The sequence below is a fragment of the Phalacrocorax aristotelis genome, chromosome 5 (assembly GCF_949628215.1).
Source record: "Phalacrocorax aristotelis chromosome 5, bGulAri2.1, whole genome shotgun sequence".
In the NCBI taxonomy this organism is placed as follows: Eukaryota; Metazoa; Chordata; class Aves; order Suliformes; family Phalacrocoracidae; genus Phalacrocorax; species Phalacrocorax aristotelis.
Genome location: NC_134280.1, coordinates 71,334,413 through 71,350,994, shown reverse-complemented (window position 1 = coordinate 71,350,994; position 16,582 = coordinate 71,334,413). Strand labels below are relative to the sequence as shown.

Here is a 16,582-nt window from a genome sequence, read left to right as displayed (position 1 = left end):
GCAGCCCACTCACCGGGGCCATGTGCACCCCACACCCCCCGCAGACCCCTCCCCTGGGCACCCCAGACCCAGCAGCCCCCTCCCCGGGGCCCTGTGCTCCCTGTGCACCAGCCGGGCAGGGTGCAGGCAGGGCCCCCCCGGGGAGCACCCTGCCCCCCCGGTGCCCAGCGGTTGGCGGGTGGGGGCCGCAGCGGGGCTGGGGCTGGGGTGGCGCAAGGCTGCGGTTGGGGGCACGTGGCCCTGTCACCACTATAAGGGTGACAGCAGGCAGAGCCCCCCAGCCTGCAGCAGTCAGAGCCCAAGTCCCCGGTGAGGAGTGGGGACAGGGTGACGCTGGGGTGGGCTCAGCCCCCCAGCTGCCGGGGCTGGGGACTGGGGTGGTTGTCCCTGAGCTGGGATGGGTGGCTCTGGGATGCCAGGGGGCCATGGGGGACCCTGGGGGTGGCAGCGGGGAACCAGGCATGTGGGGGGCACAGGGGGACTGGGGGCCATGGGGGTGGCAGAGGGACACTGGGGCGTGGGAGGGTGGCAAAGGGGACGTGGGGAGGATGGGATGACACTGGGGGTGGCAAAGGTTCCCCGGGGACATGGGGGTATCAGAGGGTCACCAGGGACATGGGGGTGGCCCCAGGGTGGCAGAGGGTGACTGGGGACGTGGCATCTCCCGAGGGTGCCCACGGGTGCTGGTGTCCCCAGGCCAGCCGGTGTCCCCAGCCCCGCCATGCATCCCTGCCTGCTCCTCGTCCTGGCCCTGCTGGGCACGGCCTCCGCCAGCCACCCCGGTGAGTGCCCGCCACGCCGCTGCCCACCCTGCGGGGACACCGTGGGGACAGCCCCTGCTCCCCCGCACTCCGGGTGCCCGGGGTGACACCCACCGGTGTCCCCAGCCCCTGCCAGCCCCGAGAAGGAGGCGACGCTGGAGGTGCCGGAGGAGGATGACCGGTGCCCGCTGGAGAGCGAGACACGGGCAGTCAGCATCCCCGACCCGCTGGGTGCCACCACCTTCCGCTACGTCATCGTCACCCGCTGCCGGACCTTCCACAGTGCCCAGGTGGGCAGGGGACGGGCAGGGGGTCTTTGGGCTCAGGGGCACTACGTGCCACCCCGGCGTCCCCGTAACCACTGCGTGTCACCCTCCACAGCGCGTCTGTAGACGGTGCTACCGCGGGCGCCTGGTCTCCATCCACAGCTACCACACCAACGTCTCCCTGCAGCGCCTGGCACGGCTCTGCACCAACCGCGGGCAGGTCTGGATCGGGGCCATCACCAGACCCCTGGTAAGGGACCCCGCCCCGCGCCCCGCATCCACCTCCCCACCCCAGCCTCATCGCACCCTTCCCGGCCCAGGGGCACCAGCCCTGCCCCGGTGTCCGCAGCGCCCACCCCTTGGTGCCCCAGCCCATTCCAGTGTGCCAACCTGTGGGTGCCTCAGCCCTGTCCCAGTGCCCACCCTGGGTGCCCCAGCCCTGTCCTGGTGTCCCCAGTGCCCACTCTGGGTGCCCCAGCCCTGTCCCAGTGTCCCCATGCCTGTCCCAGTGTCCCCAGTGCACACCCCTAGGTGTCCCAGCCTGTCCCCCACCCCTGCACCCCCCGGACCCCCCACACCCGGTGCCGGGGGGTGTCCCCATGCCCTGACCCCCCTGCGCAGGGCAGGATCGTGTACTGCCGGTGGGCAGACAGGAGCCGCTGGGACTACACGTATTGGCTGCCCGGCTACCCACGACGCTCCCACCGCTACTGCACCTCCCTCTGCACCAACAGTCAGTGGGCCGGGGGGCATGGCCGGCATGGGGGGCGCGGGGGGCTCACAGGGCCTTGGGGGGGCTGTGCTGGGACCCTCTGCCCATGGGCAAGTGGGTGAGTGGGGAGGATGCTGGGGGGCCTCAGGGTGGGGAGGTGGTACCTGTGGGGCGGGGGGCTGCTATATGGCAGTGTGGGGGGCTGGCACCAGGGGGGCCAGGGTCGGGCCCCTGGGGGTTTGGGGCTGGTCCCTGGGGGTTTAGGGTCGGTCCCTGGGGTCTGCGTGCCAGGGCTGAGCCCCCTCTCCCCTCTGCAGACGGGCGCTGGAGGAGCCTGAATTGCCGTGTGAGGCTGCCCTTTATCTGCGAGTACTGAGGGGCTCAGCTCCCCCAACGTGCCCCCCAGTCCTGTGCCTCCCGCGGGCACCCCCCTGCTGCTGGCCCCCCCCGCTGGCCCCACGGCAGGGGACTGCACCCCCACCCCAGGTCTCAATAAAGTATCCGCTTTCAGCACCCATCTCTGTGTTTGCGCCCTGGGCAGGTGGGTGGGGGGTCCTTGGGGGCTCTCGCGTGGGTGCTGGGGCTGTAAGAAGCACTCTGGGGTGCACAGTGGGGGGAGGTTTGGGACAGGGGTGTCCCTTGCATCCTGCACGGCCCCTGTGTGGGCAATGGGGGGCACAGGGTCCCCTCCCCGGGGGCTGTGGTGCCACCCCCAGATCAGTGGCATCACCCCGACCTCCCCTTCCTCTGCCCCTGCACCCCAACCCTTCCCATCAGACTCCCCATAACCACCCCTTGCCCCCCCCAGGCTGGAGACAGATGGGTGCTGCGAGCCAAAGGTTTATTGGGGTGGGGGGTGCAGCCCCACAGTGTGGGGCCAGCTGGGAGCAGGGAGGTACTGGGGGGTCGCAGAGGTGGGGGGCACCAGTTGGGGCCTGAGCCCCTCAGTATGGGCAGGTGAAGGCCAGCCACCCCCAGCTGCCCTCGTGTCCCCAGTACCTATGTGGGGGGGGAGAGGGGGTCACTCCTGGCACCCAACAGCACCCACCGCCTGGCCGGAGACGCGGGGGCTGCAGGGACCCGGGGGGTGTGAGGTGGGACCCCCGGTCACGTGGCACCTGCTGAGGGGAGCACTGGGCACCTGGGTTGTGGGGACAAAGGGGCTGAGGCTCCCTGGGGACACTGGGACAGGGCGAGCAGTAGGAGCCTGGCGGGGGTCCCAGCGGGCCCCCCACCCAGCTGTGGGCGATGGCCGCGGTGCAGATGAGCGGGCTGCGGATGGGGGCCAGGTTCCCACGGTGGTACTGGGCACACACGTGCTGGGGGTCACGAGGCACCGGGGGTCAGCGTGGTGGCGCCGAGGGGGCTGTGTCCCCCAACCTCACACCCCAGGCACCCCAGCCCTGGTCCGCTCCTGGGTGGCCTGTGGGGGCTGTCCCATGGCCCCTGTGTCCCCCTGCCACCCCCAGTGCCACACAGTGCCCTGTCCCCTGTGCCGCTGCTGCCACCCCCATGGCCCTGACGTCGTAGGCAGCGCAGGAAAGGGGGTGCCAGCCATGGGGCGCTGCAGGGGGAGGGTGCAGGGGTCCCCTTGGTCAGTTGTAGGTGGGGGGCTGCCCCACGGTGCCCAGGGCTAGAGGCCGAGGGAGAAGGTGCCCGAGTCGGTGGACTGCTTGTCTCGGCTGCAGCCCCCCAGTGCCCCAGGGGGACATGCCGTGGGGCTGGTGGGGGGCGCGGGCACGCCAGCCTCTGGCACCTGTGGGGCAGGGAACGGGCACTGGGTTAGTCCCTACCCCATAGCCAGGGCACCTGGGGTGGCAGAGGGGCACTGCCTGCACATCTGCCCACAGCCAGCCCCACACATCCCCCAGTGCGGCCCGATCCAGGCCCCCCCAGTGGTGGCCCTGGTGTGGACCCAGCCCCACGGCAGCCTCAGCCCCACAGCTGACCTCCTCGAACTTGCAGGCCTTGTAGTGCTCGGCTCCCTTCAGGAAGTTGAGCAGGATGATATCGCACAGCACCGTGCCCTGTGGGTAGCAGCATGGGGGTGGCAGCACTGGGGTTGGGGGCCCCCACACTATCAGGCACCCCCTGACACCCCACAGCCCCCCATGGAGCCAGGCTTCCGTCGCCCTGGGGCTTTGCTCTGTCCCCATGCCTCTATCCCCCTGCCCCACAACTATGGAGTTTTCCACCATCCCCCTCCTGATCACTATGGGGCATCACTGTCCTCCCCTGCCCCACACCTGTGGGGTGCACAGGGCCTTTCCCAAGGCCCCCTCACCCACTCCTAGGGAGATGCCACCACATGGGGGCTGAGAACGGCCACAACTCACCACGCCGATGGAAGTGAAAGCTGCCACCGTGTTGATGAGTGTAGGGACAATGCCGAACTTCCCAGCCTGGGGGTGCAGAGACCCCCGTTGGTGGAAGGTCCCCACTTGCCCACGGTCCCCCTATGGGGTCCCCGGGTGGCCCCGAGCCCCGCACGTACGTTGCCGTACACCAGGACGTCAAAGCGGATGCCGAAGGCCTTGGTGAGGGTGCGGCGCTCGGTGCCGTCCTGCCAGCGGTAGTACCTGGCGTGCCTGTGCGAGGATGCGGGGCCGGGGGCCGTGCCGGGCTGCGCACATGTGTGTGACACGTGTGTCCCCGTGCAGCGGCGCGTGCCCTACCTGAAGTTGTAGCCGGAGGCAGGGGAGCGGGCGAGGCCGTCCAGGCGGGTGAAGGAGTAGCGGGGCAGGCAGCGCTCCCAGGCACGGTCCAAGTCACACACCCACCCGATCTTGATGCCCAGCACCCCCCCCTGTCCCCGGCGCCACGGTGAGCCGCACATGGCGTCCCCACGGCCCGTCCCACGGCCCCCTGTCCCCACGCTCCACGGCCCACGTACCCGCATCCCGTGTCCCCACGTCTCCATGTCCCTGCACCCCTGCACCCCACGTCCCTGCGCCCTGCGTCCCTGATCCCCGTGTCCCCACATCCCTGCACCCCATACCCCTCATCCCCATGACCCTAAGTCCCACAGCCCTGCACCCCTGCACCCCACGTCCCACATCCATCTGCCCCACGGCCCACATCCCAAGCCTTATGCCCCCACATCTCCAAGTCCCACATCACTGTGTCCCCAAGTTCCACGTCCTACATCCCTGTGTCCCTTCATCCCGTCCCCTACAAGCCACACCCCTGTATCCCCACGCCCCTTGTCCCTGTGTCCCCATGTCCCGCATCCTCACGTCCCACATCCCCGTGTCCCCACATCCCCACATCTTAGGTCTCCACGTCTCACGTCCCTGTGTCCCCGAGGTCCATGTCCCATGTCTCACAGCCCCGCATCCCCATGTCCCACATCTCTGTGTCCCCACGTCCTCACGTCCCCCATCCTCAAAGCTCCATCCCCATGTCCCCACGTCCTGGCGTCCCCACGTCCCTCAGCCCACCCGCCGTGTCCCCGCGCCCCGGCTCACGGTGGCGGCCAGCGTGGGGAAGTCCTGCCCGGCGAGACGCACCACGTCCCCCAGCCGCAGGATGGGGCAGAGGGGCTGCCGCTCGGGGTGGAAGCGGCACCGGCCCAGCTCCCCCCCGCTGCCGGGAGGCGGCAGGTTGGCCCTGGGGGGACACGGGGGGACATGGCCATCAGCCAGCCGGGCTGGGGGGGACATGGCCCCCCGCCTGTCCCCATATCCCCGCTGCCCCTCACTTCTCGAAGCCAAAGAGCGGGAAGCGGATGCTGTTCTTGATAAGGAGGGTGAAGTTTTCGGCCTCCAGCATGACGGGTCTAGGGGGGAAAGGGGGTGTCACTGGGGCCGCGGGGCGCAGACCCCTGACGCCTGCCAGCCCCCCGTGTCCCCCCAGGTCACACTCACACGTCGACGGTGTCCACCTCGGGCGGGCACCAGCCCTGGATCTCGCAGGTGCGCAGGGTCCCGTTGTAGGGGACGCAGCGGCCGGTCAGCACCCCTGCCGGAACCCCCGTCAGCACGGCCAGCGGGGCGGCCTTGGCCCCCCGGGCCCCCCATCCCCGGGGCGGGGGTCCCCCTCACCGCTGCCCGTCGTGGGGCTTTTCCTCCGGCAGTCGCGGTCGGCCATGCAGCGGTACTCGGCTTCGCTCTGCGGGGTGGCAGTGAGCTCGGGCGGGGGGCATGGGGACACACACCAGTGAACCCCCCGCCCGCCGCCCCCCGGCCCCGTACCTCCGGGCAGACGCCCTGGGCCTGGTTCTCCGTCAGGATCTGCTTGGTGACCACCACGAACACCGAGGTGCCCTGCAGGGGATGTCACCCTCACCCTGACCGCCCTCTGCTCCGGGGAAACCGCGGCAAGGGAGGGACCCCGCACCCCGTCACCTGGTGGGGGGTGACGTAGTCGGCCGTATCCAGCACCCGGCCGGCATAGCGCCCGATGCCCTTGACCTTGGTCACCACCGAGGACTCGATGACGGTGTCCCGCACCTGGTAGGCTTTCTCATGGAGGAACACCCAGCTGGGACAACACCCACAGAGGGTGACGGTGGGGACACCCACCCCCAACACCCCTTGGGACCTGCCTGGGCCCCCCCATCACCCACCCAGAGCTGCCGGAGCGAGCGGCTGACGGTCCTTCGACAGGCGCTTGTCACCCACCCGTGCCCTGCCGGTGGCCACTGTTCCGCCCAGGGAGCAGCTGGGGTCAGACACCCCCTCCGTCACCCGCTGTGGCTGTGCTGCTGCTCCCACCCCTCTTTGTCACCCATGCTGGCGCTGTCCCCACCTGTCACCTGCACCGAGATGCTCTCCTTGTTGTCCCCCTTGTGTCACACACATCGCCACCACCACCCTCCTGTCACTGCACCGGCACACTCTCCTGGCTGTCCCCAACATGTCACCCACGCTGTCACCCGGCCACCCCCTGTCCCCGCACCACCGCCCAGGCTCTCACCCCACTGCCACACGCCGTCACCCCGTCTGCCTTGTCACCCCCTGGCTGTCACTCGGAGCAGCCCCCTGTCACCTGGGCACCACCCGCTCGTCACCCGCAAGTGATGCCCCGGGCGAGGAGGGGTGGCAGTGGGGAGGGGGGCGTCTCACCCGATGAAGTAAGCGAGGATGAGGAGCTGCACGCCGCGGTTGACAGCCCCCACCACCCAGCTCTTCACCACCACGGACTTGGTGGTCTCGTAGGAGAAGAAGTCGGTCACCCAGCGGGTGCCGGGGCGCGGGGGGGGCATGGGCAGGGCGGGGGCAGCAGGCAGGGTACGGGCAGGGTACGGGCAGGGTACGGGCAGCGGGGGGATGCGGGAGGGGCAGGGCAGCAGCGGGCAGGGTACGGGCAGGGTACGGGCAGGGTACGGGCAGCGGGGGGATGCGGGAGGGGCAGGGCAGCAGCAGGCAGGGTACGGGCAGGGTACGGGCAGCGAGGGGTGGTGCGGGCAGGGCGGGAGGTGGGAGGGGCAGGGCGGGGGACGGGGGCGGAGGCGCCGCCGCGGGGGGAGGGGTCGCACCCCCCTTCACGGGAGGACGGAGGGGGGCGATGATGGGCGGGCTGTGCCGGGTCGCCCCCACCCCAGCCTGGGGGGTCCCCTCCGCAGGGGACCCCACCTCTGGGGTCCCCTCTCCCCCACATAGGGGCGGGGCCCGGGGGATCCCCACGTAGGGGTGCGCAGGGGGGTTCGGAGGGGACCCCACAGGTGGGGGGGTTGCCCCGAGCTTGGGGTGCCCGGGTTTGGGGGGTCCCGGGGGGGCTCGTGTGGTGGGTGCCCTGTCTGTGCGGCCCTCAGGTTTGGGGGTGCCCCGCTTTGGGGGCCCCCGCGGTGACGTCATGGGAATCGCCCGACACTGACCAATGGGGGCGCGGCCCCTCGACCAGCGGCCCCCCCACACCCGCCACCGCCTCTCTATGGTGCCCGGCGGGGCAGCGCGGCGGGTGAGGCCCTGGCAAGAGGCCGCTCTAGCCGCACTCCCCCCACCCCGCCCCGATGGCGGGGCGGACGCGGGACCCTGCCGCCTCTCTAGCCAGAGCCCTCCGGGCGCTCTATAATCCCGCCTGCGCCCCTGCCGCGCGGTCCTCCCGCGGCCCGCGGTGGCGCCTAGAGCGGCTCCTCTCTATGGCGGAAGTGGGGGCGGCTTCCGGCGGCAGCGGCGGCGGCGGCGGCGGGGGGGAGGCTCCGCGCGAGGTTCGTGTTGCGCAGGCGGGAAAAGTGGCGGCGGTGCGGGGGGGGCCGGGATGGCGGGGGGGCAGGCCCGGGGGGGGCGGGGCGGGGTGGGGGGGCCCGGGATGGTGGGGGGGCCGGAGTGTGTTGGGGGGTCGGGATGGTGGGGGGGCCGGGGCTGGCTGGGGGGCAGGCCCGGTATAGGGGGGGGCCGGGATGGCGCGGGGGGCCCGGACTGGGGGGGCCCGGACAGGCGCTTGGCCTCGCGGGGAGCTCAGGGCGAGGGGGATTTGGGGACGGGATTTGGGGTGCGGGGCGGGGCACCGGGGAGGGCAGGGCTGGAGGGAGCGAGGGTGGCGGGGGGACACGGTGTGGTGGTGGTGGGGGCGCAGGGGAAGGCCCTGGGCCGGGGCATATCGGGGGGAGGGGGAGTGGGGGGAGGGCTCCGGGCATGTCTGGGTCACCCCCCGCGAGCTGCTCGGGTGATTCCCCCGAGGCGCAGCGTCCTGGGGGGGTGAGGAGAGCGGGGCTGGGGGCGGGAGCTGGTTTGGAGGGATGGAGGTTTGGTTCTGGAGGCGCCGGTATGGCTATGCAGGGGAGGGCCAGCAGCCATCTTCCCCCCGGGGAGCCTCCTTGGAGTTGTGCTCACCCTCCTCTTCCTCCGCAGCTGCTCTGTCCCTGTCCCCACCTGCGGCTGGCCCGGGGCATGCCGGGCTGGGGGGGGAACTGAACGACTCGCTGCGCTTGGCCTCCTTCCCCTCCCAAACCCCAGGTGCCGCCGCCTCCCCCAGCCGCCATGGCCGACACGCTGGAGTTCAACGAGATATACCAGGAGGTGAAGGGATCCATGGTGAGCGAGGGGGGATGTGGTCCCCAGGGAGACACTCTGGGGCTTTGGCGGGTGGCACATCGCGCTGAGACCCACTCGCCCAGCCAAAACGCCGCAGGGCGCTTCCCCTGCCCTGGCGGCTCTGCCGCTGCCTCGTCCTGGCACAGGGTGTTTTGCTGATCTCGCCTAGAAGCGGGGAGCAGAGGCGCCTCCTTTCCGGGGCTGAAGTGTTTTGGAGCATCAACAGGGGCTTTTAGTGCCAGCCCGTTGCGGAGCGAGCAGGGTTGCGGTTGGGAATGCTTCCAGGAGGAGAGAGAAGGGATGCCAGCTCTGTGCGTCCAGCGTAGCTGCGGCGAGGGGGTTGTGTGTCGGCTGTCGGCGTGTTCCAGTGCCAGGGAGTGGGTGGGGGCGTGTTGCAGTGGTGATGAGTGTGTCTGGGTCACCCTTAACCCTCTGGCTTTTGGGATGTTGTCCCCGAAAGCCCAACAGGGCTACAGCAGTGTAGCGGCACCGAGGGTGCTGGCGACTGTCTCGTGGCCCCTTGAATCCAGAATTCAGGTGGCGAGGAGTGTATGAGGGCTAAAGCTGGTTGGCGGTTGGGAAGTCGCCTTGTTTTACCTGGAGGGGTTGTGCAGCTGCCTGTTGCACACCAAGGGCGGCAGTTCCCTGCTCTGGAGCCTGTTGGTGCCGTTGGGCTGTGCCCCTGTGTGTGGGGTGAGCCGCCCCTGCCTCACACCTCCCTCTCCCGCCAGAACGATGGGCGGCTGCGGCTGAGCCGCCAGGGCGTCATCTTCAAGAACAGCAAGACAGGGAAGGTGGACAATATCCAGGCCTCGGAGCTGGCTGAGGGTGTGTGGCGGCGCGTGGCGCTCGGTCACGGCCTCAAGCTGCTCACCAAGAACGGACATGTCTACAAATACGATGGCTTCCGGGAATCGGTGAGTCCCCCGGCACCTGCCCACCTGCCGCGTCCTTGTCCCTGGCTGGTGGCTCTTCTCTTGCTGGCTTGTACTTGTCTGGTATCAAGCTGTGCTCACTGTGAGTCTCACAGCACCGACCCCCCAAGAATAGCGCTGACCCCTGTTTTTCTTGCTGCTTCCCTTGTGCTGGGGGGTTGCATCACAGTTACAGGCTCTGGGCATCCCCCGCCCGTACCTGGTGGTTTCTGACGGACGTTCCCTCCTTCTCTGCCCAGGAATTTGATAAGCTCTCAGATTTCTTCAAGGCCCACTATCGCCTGGAGCTGGCGGAGAAGGACCTGTGCGTGAAGGGTTGGAACTGGGGGACGGTGAGGTTTGGAGGTGAGTCGTGGTGGCACTGTTACTGGCGTGGGGGAACCTCCGTGCTGGGTGTGGCCTGTGGCAGTGGGGCTGCTCTGGTAGCTGGGACGGTTTCCCACCAGCATGGCTGTTCCTGCAGCACCCAGCCCTGGGTGGCAGCCGATTTCTGGTGGTGTCCTCGGGTACAGCGAGGATGGTGGTCATCCCAGGAAATCAGGAGATACCTGCGGGCCCCAAGTCCAGGGGGAGGGTTTTCGAGGCAGGGAATGCTCAGCGTAAAAAAGGTCAGCATGGGAGCTGTGAGCACCTGGGAGAGCCTGCTGGTTCCTGAGGGAGCCTGGGGAGCTGGGGGACGTTCCTCCCTGGTCGGAGACGGGGGGAACATGATGGTTCTCTCCCGTTTGTTCTAATCAGTATCGATCTCTGGGGCTGTAGTGAGAAGGAGAAAGCCTGGAGATTTGGGAGGGAGCACAGGAACTGGGAGAGGAGAGGCATTGCTAGATTTTGGGAGGAGACCAAGGCTGCTGCTGGAGACGGGATCTAGGAGGATACTGTGGGTCTGCGCTGTGGGGTTTAGATTCTTGTCCCTGCCTCGTAGTGCAGTAGTTGCAGCCTGTCACAGCAGGGTCATGCCTCCCCTGCACACCTGCAGGGCAGCTGCTCTCCTTTGACATCGGGGAGCAGCCGGTGTTCGAGATCCCCCTCAGCAACGTCTCTCAGTGCACGACGGGCAAGAACGAGGTGACGCTGGAGTTCCACCAGAACGATGATGCAGAGGTCTCGCTCATGGAGGTTCGCTTCTACGTGCCCCCGACCCAGGAGGACGGCGTGGACCCTGTGGAGGTGAGTGGGCATTCGGCAGGTCAGGCAGAGGGGATAGCTGGGTACCCTCACCTGGCTGTAACTCCCTTCCCTTGCAGGCCTTCGCTCAGAACGTCCTCTCCAAGGCGGACGTGATCCAGGCCACTGGCGATGCCATCTGCATCTTCCGGGAGCTGCAGTGTCTGACACCTCGTGGGCGATACGACATCCGCATCTACCCCACCTTCCTGCACCTCCACGGCAAGACCTTCGACTACAAGATCCCCTATACGACTGTGCTGCGCCTCTTCCTGCTCCCGCACAAGGACCAGCGGCAGATGTTCTTTGTGGTGAGGAGGGGGTGAGGGGTCTTCCTGCCCCTGGGGAATAGTGACAAGCATTGGGTTCAGGGGATTTCAGGTCCTTGCCTCCTCTTCTCTTTTCAGATCAGCCTGGACCCCCCAATAAAGCAAGGCCAGACCCGCTACCACTTCCTTATCCTGCTCTTCTCCAAGGATGAGGACATCTCCCTGACCCTCAACATGAATGAGTAAGTTCCTCTCCTGCCAGGCCACTTCCTTGATCCCATCCCTGCACCTGGGGGCTCTGGGGAGCTGGGAGGGAGGTAACGAACCTCCTGGGTTTCCGTTCTCACTGTTGCTCTCTCTCTTTTGGCCACGCAGAGAGGAGGTGGAGAAACGCTTCGAGGGGCGGCTCACCAAGAACATGTCGGGCTCCCTCTACGAGATGGTCAGCCGCGTCATGAAGGCGCTGGTGAATCGCAAGATCACAGTGCCTGGCAACTTCCAGGGGTGAGGCGTGCTGCTGCCAGCCGAGGGGGGTGCGGGTGGTGGAATGTGGGATCCTCCTGCTGCAGGAAAGGGCGCGGAGATCAGGAGAGAAGCAAGGCGTGCCTTGCCCTCCCTCGGGTAGGGGAAGCTGCTCATTTGGTAGTCTGAGGGCAGCCGTTCGAGACCCCTCCCTGCCTGGCAGCAGGACCGGCCCTTCTCTTTCTGTCTTGTTCCTGCGGTCAGGGAGAAGGGGCTCTGAGAGATTTGCACCTCGTGCTGGGGGAGCAGCTGATGGGCTTCTCCAGGCTGCCAGAGTCCTCTGTCTTGCCGTGGGGACGGGCGTGGGGAGGGTGTTTGCTCCCTGTGGGTGCAAGACAGCCGTGCTTGCTCTCGCAGACACTCCGGAGCCCAGTGCATCACCTGCTCCTACAAGGCCAGCTCGGGGCTCCTCTACCCGCTGGAGCGTGGCTTCATCTACGTGCACAAGCCGCCCGTGCACATCCGCTTCGACGAGATCTCCTTTGTCAACTTTGCCCGTGGGACCACCACCACCCGCTCCTTCGACTTCGAGATCGAGACCAAGCAGGGCACACAGTATACCTTCAGCAGCATAGAGAGGTGGGCGCGGGGCACGGGCAAGCTCTCGCGGGCTGCTCTCTGTGCCGCTGGCACCCTGATTGCGTCCTGTCCCTGACTGCCCCGTCTGTCCTGCAGGGAGGAGTACGGGAAGCTCTTCGACTTTGTCAATGCCAAGAAGCTGAACATCAAGAACAGAGGCCTCAAGGAGGTACCTGCTGAGCAGGGCTTGTTCCCTGTGCCCCACTAGACGTGCTGCCCCGCCGGCTGGGGTGGGGAGGGAGCTGGGGGCTGTCTTCTCTCCAAAATCTTGCTGCTTTTCCCTTTTTTTCACCTCTCTTTTCTCTCCTTGCCCTTGTAGAGGAAAAAGGTCCGTGCGATACCCCTTCCTCTTTCTCCTCTTCCTCCTCCTGGTGCAGGTTTCCTCTGCATGGCCGTGGTGGTCCCTGACTAAACCCAGTAACTCTGGCATGATTTGCGAGAGGGGGCCCCCCCTAACTCAGATAACTTTTCTGTCCCTCTCTCTGGAGCCCTGACAGGGATAAGGAGGGGACATGGCGGGTGTCCCGTCCCCCTGCCCCCTGCATGCATCTGGGGCCTGCCCAGGGGCCATGCCCGCTCAGGAGCATGCCAGGAGTTGCAGTTTCCAGTGGGGGGTTGTGTGCAGGCGGGGGGAGTGCAGGGAGTGGCTCTCATGTCACCTCTTCCACAGGGCATGAAGCAGAGCTACGACGAATATGCTGACTCTGACGAGGACCAGCACGATGCCTACTTGGAGAGGATGAAGGAGGAGGGCAAGATCCGTGAGGAGAATGCCAACGACAGCAGCGACGGCTCTGGGGAAGAGACTGGTGAGGGCTGAGGCTGGGCAGCCGTGAGGGGCTGCTGGGGGGGGGTCTTTGGCACTCAGGCCTCTTCCCCTGCCTCCAGTGAAGTCCTGTCCATCCTCGCGTTGCTATAAGCTGACCCCTGTGCTCTCTCCTTCCAGATGAGTCCTTCAACCCTGGAGAAGAGGATGACGATGTGGCTGAAGAGTGAGTAGAGGCTGGGTAGGGGTCTGTCTAGGGGGGCCTTTTGGAAGGTGCTGTTTGAGGGTGTCAGGGGGCAGTGGCGGCGTGGGGCTGTGTGAGCCCTGGGGAATGCTCCAGGCACGGCCGGTATCACTTTATAAAGGCATGGACTTAAAAATCCTGAGAAGCAGGTGCAGTTCTGGGCACCTTCTGTGACAATGACATTACACAGCTTGAAAGGGGTTGAGAAGGGCGACTGGGGGGTCAGGTGGCTCCTGGGTGAGGCCTCGGCAGCCTCTGCACCAGCGCGAAGGGCTGTCGTGCCTGTGCTGGTGAGCACGGGTTCAGCCTGACGGGAGGAGGTAGATCTTGGTGCAGTTGAGCCGTGTGGCGTTGTGAATGCCTAAAATTTACAGGAAGTGGGAAGATGATGAGCCATGTTCGTGGAAGGAGAATCCCCTGAGAGCTGTTAAGCATGAACACAACAGCTTCAGCTCAGGAAGTCTCTGAATTATGGGTTGCTGGAGGTTGGGAGAGTTCAGGGGCAAGTCTTCCTGCCTGCTTGTTGCTGCTACGTCTTCCCCACCTCATGCTTCACCTTTTTGGGGTGGGGGTCTGGAGCTGTCACTGAAGCTGAGTACCTCCACACAGGTTTGACAGCAACGCCTCGGCCAGCTCCTCCAGCGGTGACGGTGACAGTGACCGGGACGAGAAGAAGCCAGCCAAGAAGGCCAAGATTGTCAAAGACCGCAAGCCCCGCAAGAAGCAGCTGGAGGTGAGGGGTTGCTGCAGGCGGATTGTGGAGAGCAGGACCTGCTCCTGGAGTATGGGCGGTGGTTCCCCAATGGGAGCCGCACTGGGGAGATGTGCGTCGCAGCCCATCAGCTGAGCTGCTTCACCTCAGCCTCCTGCCATGGTCTGATCTGGTGGCACCACCTCGAGCTTTGCCCTGGCTGAGGCAGGTGTCCATGCCTGATGTCGCTGCCTCTGCAGATGAGCCTAGGTTGAGCCTCTTGCAAAGGGTGCGCTGGCCCCACGCCTAGCCAGTCCTTTCGGTTGTTGGGGGGCTTGTCTCCAACAACCTCCCCTTTTGGCTTTTGTTGGTGTGACCTGACAACCTGTCTCCCCTGGTGGTGTAGCTGAATTGCTGGTGGGATGTAGGTGGTGAGCTGAGACCCAGCCCTTCGTCTCAGGGCAACCCCAGGTCCCGAGGTCTTTAGTGAGTGCTGCCATCTGACGCTTTCACGCCTGTTCTCGCTCCCTGCCTCCTAGAGCAAGAAGGGGAAAGACCCCAACGCTCCCAAGCGGCCGATGTCAGCTTACATGCTCTGGCTGAACGCCAACCGTGAGAAGATCAAGTCAGACCATCCTGGCATCAGCATCACAGACTTGTCCAAGAAGGCTGGGGAGCTCTGGAAAGCCATGTCCAAGGAGAAGAAAGAGGTGAAGGATGGGGCGTCTGGGTTGCTCTGCTGGTGGGGAGAGCTGAGGCTGGAGATGTGGAGGCCTGGCACGCCCTCGCTTGCTCTCGGCAGCCTGGTGCTTCGTAGTCGGGAGGTCAGGACAGGAGTGCGGCAGTGGGGAGGTGATGTCTTTGGGCTGGTGAGCTGCTGGGTGAGCGTAGGCTTGATCCGAGGTGGCGAGGGACGTGGTAGGAGCGCTGGCGTGGTGTGGCTGAGACGGTGTTGGGCTCTGGGGGTGCAGGTGGTGGTGGAGGAGGAGAGGAGGCCCTGCTAACCTTGTCCTCTTGCTGCAGGAATGGGATCGCAAGGCAGAAGATGCCAGGAGGGACTACGAGAAGGCCATGAAGGAGTACAGCGTGGGCAGCAAGTCAGAGAGCTCCAAGATGTGAGTGTGCTGAGCAGAGAGGGCTGGCGGGAGGGGTGGCAGAGCTTCGCCCCTCTGAAATCGGGCTGTTCCCCACCCATCATGGTGTCTGGGCCTCCCCAGGGCTGGGGTGTGTGTGATGGGCGTCCTTGGCTCTTTGGGGCTAGGGCCGGGGCTGGTGGGCTGTCAGTGGGGTAATGCTTCTCCCCTCCTGTCCCCCCTCCCAACACACATTCAGGGAGAGGTCTAAAAAGAAGAAGAAGAAGCAGGAGAAGCAGATGAAGGGGAAAGTGGAGAAGAAAGGAGCCCCCTCCAAGTCTTTGTCCTCTACCAAGTCCCCTGCCAAGAACATGAGTGAGAGTTTCAAAAGCAAGGAATTTGTCTCCAGTGACGAGAGCTCCTCTGGAGAGAGCAAGAAGGAGGTAGGGCTCTTGGTGGGTTGGCTGGGGTGTGTCTCCTGGCCCATCTTCCCCGGGGGGAACGCTCTGCTGGTCTCTCTGGAGGGTGCCTGCTCATCCCACCCCTGCAGGGGCTGGGACCCTCTGGCGCCTCTTGTCTGTGGTACGCTGGTCACATCCCTGTGGGTGGGGGCCTGGCTGTGGCTGCATGTGTTCCCAGGTCACCGCTGTCACCCCATCCCTGCTGCGGGGCACAGGAGAGGCGGGGGGTGGGAGCTGACCTCATCCCCTGCTGCCCTGACCTCATCCCCTCCCCGCAGGACTCGGAGGAGGAGGGAGTCGCCAGCCTGCCCCCCAGCTCGGAGGAATCTGCATCCGGCTCGGATTAGCCCTGTCCCCAGCTGGCTCCAGGCTGGTTCCCCGATGGGCGAGAGGACTGGGCGGGCCAGCCCCGTGGCAAGGGACCCGGGTCTCGGGCTCCGGCTGGCTCCCAGCCTGCCTCACCATGATGCCAAGGGTGGGGAGACACGGGCGTGGGGTTGGAGGGCCCCTGGCCCCCTGCCCAAGCCCTCAGTGCCTGGCTGGGGGAGCGAGACCCCGTGAAGGAGGGAGGCCCTGGAGGGGCCTCGGTCCCACCTCAGCCCTGTTTCGCAGCAATTTATTTTTTTTAAATACTCGGGTTTGTTTCCGTCTCTTTTCTTTCCTTTTTTTTTTTTCTTTTTGTATTTTGGGTTCGTTCACATGGCAACGCGGATTGAATAAAAAAACCCCACCGAGGGCGTGAGTGTGGGTGCAGAGCTGGGGAGGGAGCGGGGCTGTTCCCCCTCCTTCCTCCCCCGGCAGTGGGGCCTCGGGGCCGGCTTGCGCCAGCCCTCCTTCCCTGCTGCCGGCCGCAGCTTCGCTCCCCTCCTTGAACGGGGGCCAGCAGCTGAGCTCACTCCCTGCCCGTCCATTAGCGGCCCCTGGCCCCTCCTCGGCCTCCCTCAGCCTGCAGAGGAGCCATCAGCCTCCTAATGGAGGCCCCTCGGTCGATCCTGATGTGATTGGGGTTTTTTCCACCTCCCTGATGAGCTGCCGCGGTGGGGGGAACCGGCCCCATCCCATCAGCGCCGCTTCCCCGTGACGGCGGCCGCTTCCCGGCCTGGCTGCGGGGAGCCGGCCCTGGGGGACGGGGCGAGGCCGTGGCTGCCCGTGGCTTTACCGG

General features: G+C 66.5%; 3 protein-coding genes across 5 annotated transcripts; 2 read left to right on the top strand and 1 right to left on the bottom strand.

The window, feature by feature from the left end:
- The first annotated feature begins 721 nt into the window (after positions 1-721).
- Positions 722-2,243, top strand: PRG2 (proteoglycan 2, pro eosinophil major basic protein). The gene is made up of 5 exons (XM_075092543.1): positions 722-782; positions 873-1,051; positions 1,143-1,277; positions 1,649-1,760; positions 2,057-2,243. Exons 1-5 carry the CDS (start codon positions 722-724, stop codon positions 2,113-2,115), a joined length of 546 nt encoding a protein of 181 aa, XP_074948644.1. The 3' UTR covers positions 2,116-2,243.
- A 328-nt stretch (positions 2,244-2,571) lies between these two features.
- Positions 2,572-7,613, bottom strand: P2RX3 (purinergic receptor P2X 3). 2 transcript variants are annotated; one of them, XM_075095348.1, is made up of 12 exons: positions 6,806-7,613; positions 6,086-6,221; positions 5,933-6,004; positions 5,783-5,849; positions 5,606-5,699; positions 5,440-5,517; positions 5,207-5,348; positions 4,415-4,545; positions 4,234-4,327; positions 4,076-4,141; positions 3,689-3,766; positions 2,572-3,495 (listed from the first exon to the last, which is right to left on the bottom strand). In XM_075095348.1, the coding sequence occupies exons 1-12, from the start codon at positions 6,943-6,945 to the stop codon at positions 3,373-3,375; spliced, it is 1,221 nt and encodes a 406-aa protein (XP_074951449.1). In that variant the 5' UTR covers positions 6,946-7,613; the 3' UTR covers positions 2,572-3,372. The 2 variants fall into 2 exon arrangements, with proteins under 2 accessions (XP_074951449.1, XP_074951451.1); XM_075095350.1 differs by lacking the exon at positions 3,689-3,766.
- Positions 7,614-7,766: 153 nt separating this feature from the next.
- Positions 7,767-16,155, top strand: SSRP1 (structure specific recognition protein 1). Of its 2 annotated transcripts, none has more exons than XM_075095346.1 (17): positions 7,767-7,890; positions 8,534-8,716; positions 9,448-9,633; positions 9,891-9,996; positions 10,628-10,818; positions 10,896-11,126; positions 11,223-11,326; positions 11,460-11,588; positions 11,964-12,185; positions 12,282-12,354; positions 12,856-12,994; positions 13,132-13,177; positions 13,805-13,928; positions 14,426-14,596; positions 14,910-15,001; positions 15,219-15,402; positions 15,699-16,155. In XM_075095346.1, the coding sequence occupies exons 2-17, from the start codon at positions 8,663-8,665 to the stop codon at positions 15,765-15,767; spliced, it is 2,121 nt and encodes a 706-aa protein (XP_074951447.1). In that variant the 5' UTR covers positions 7,767-7,890; positions 8,534-8,662; the 3' UTR covers positions 15,768-16,155. The 2 variants fall into 2 exon arrangements, with proteins under 2 accessions (XP_074951447.1, XP_074951448.1); XM_075095347.1 differs by having other exon boundaries at positions 7,884-7,923.
- Positions 16,156-16,582: the final 427 nt, after the last annotated feature.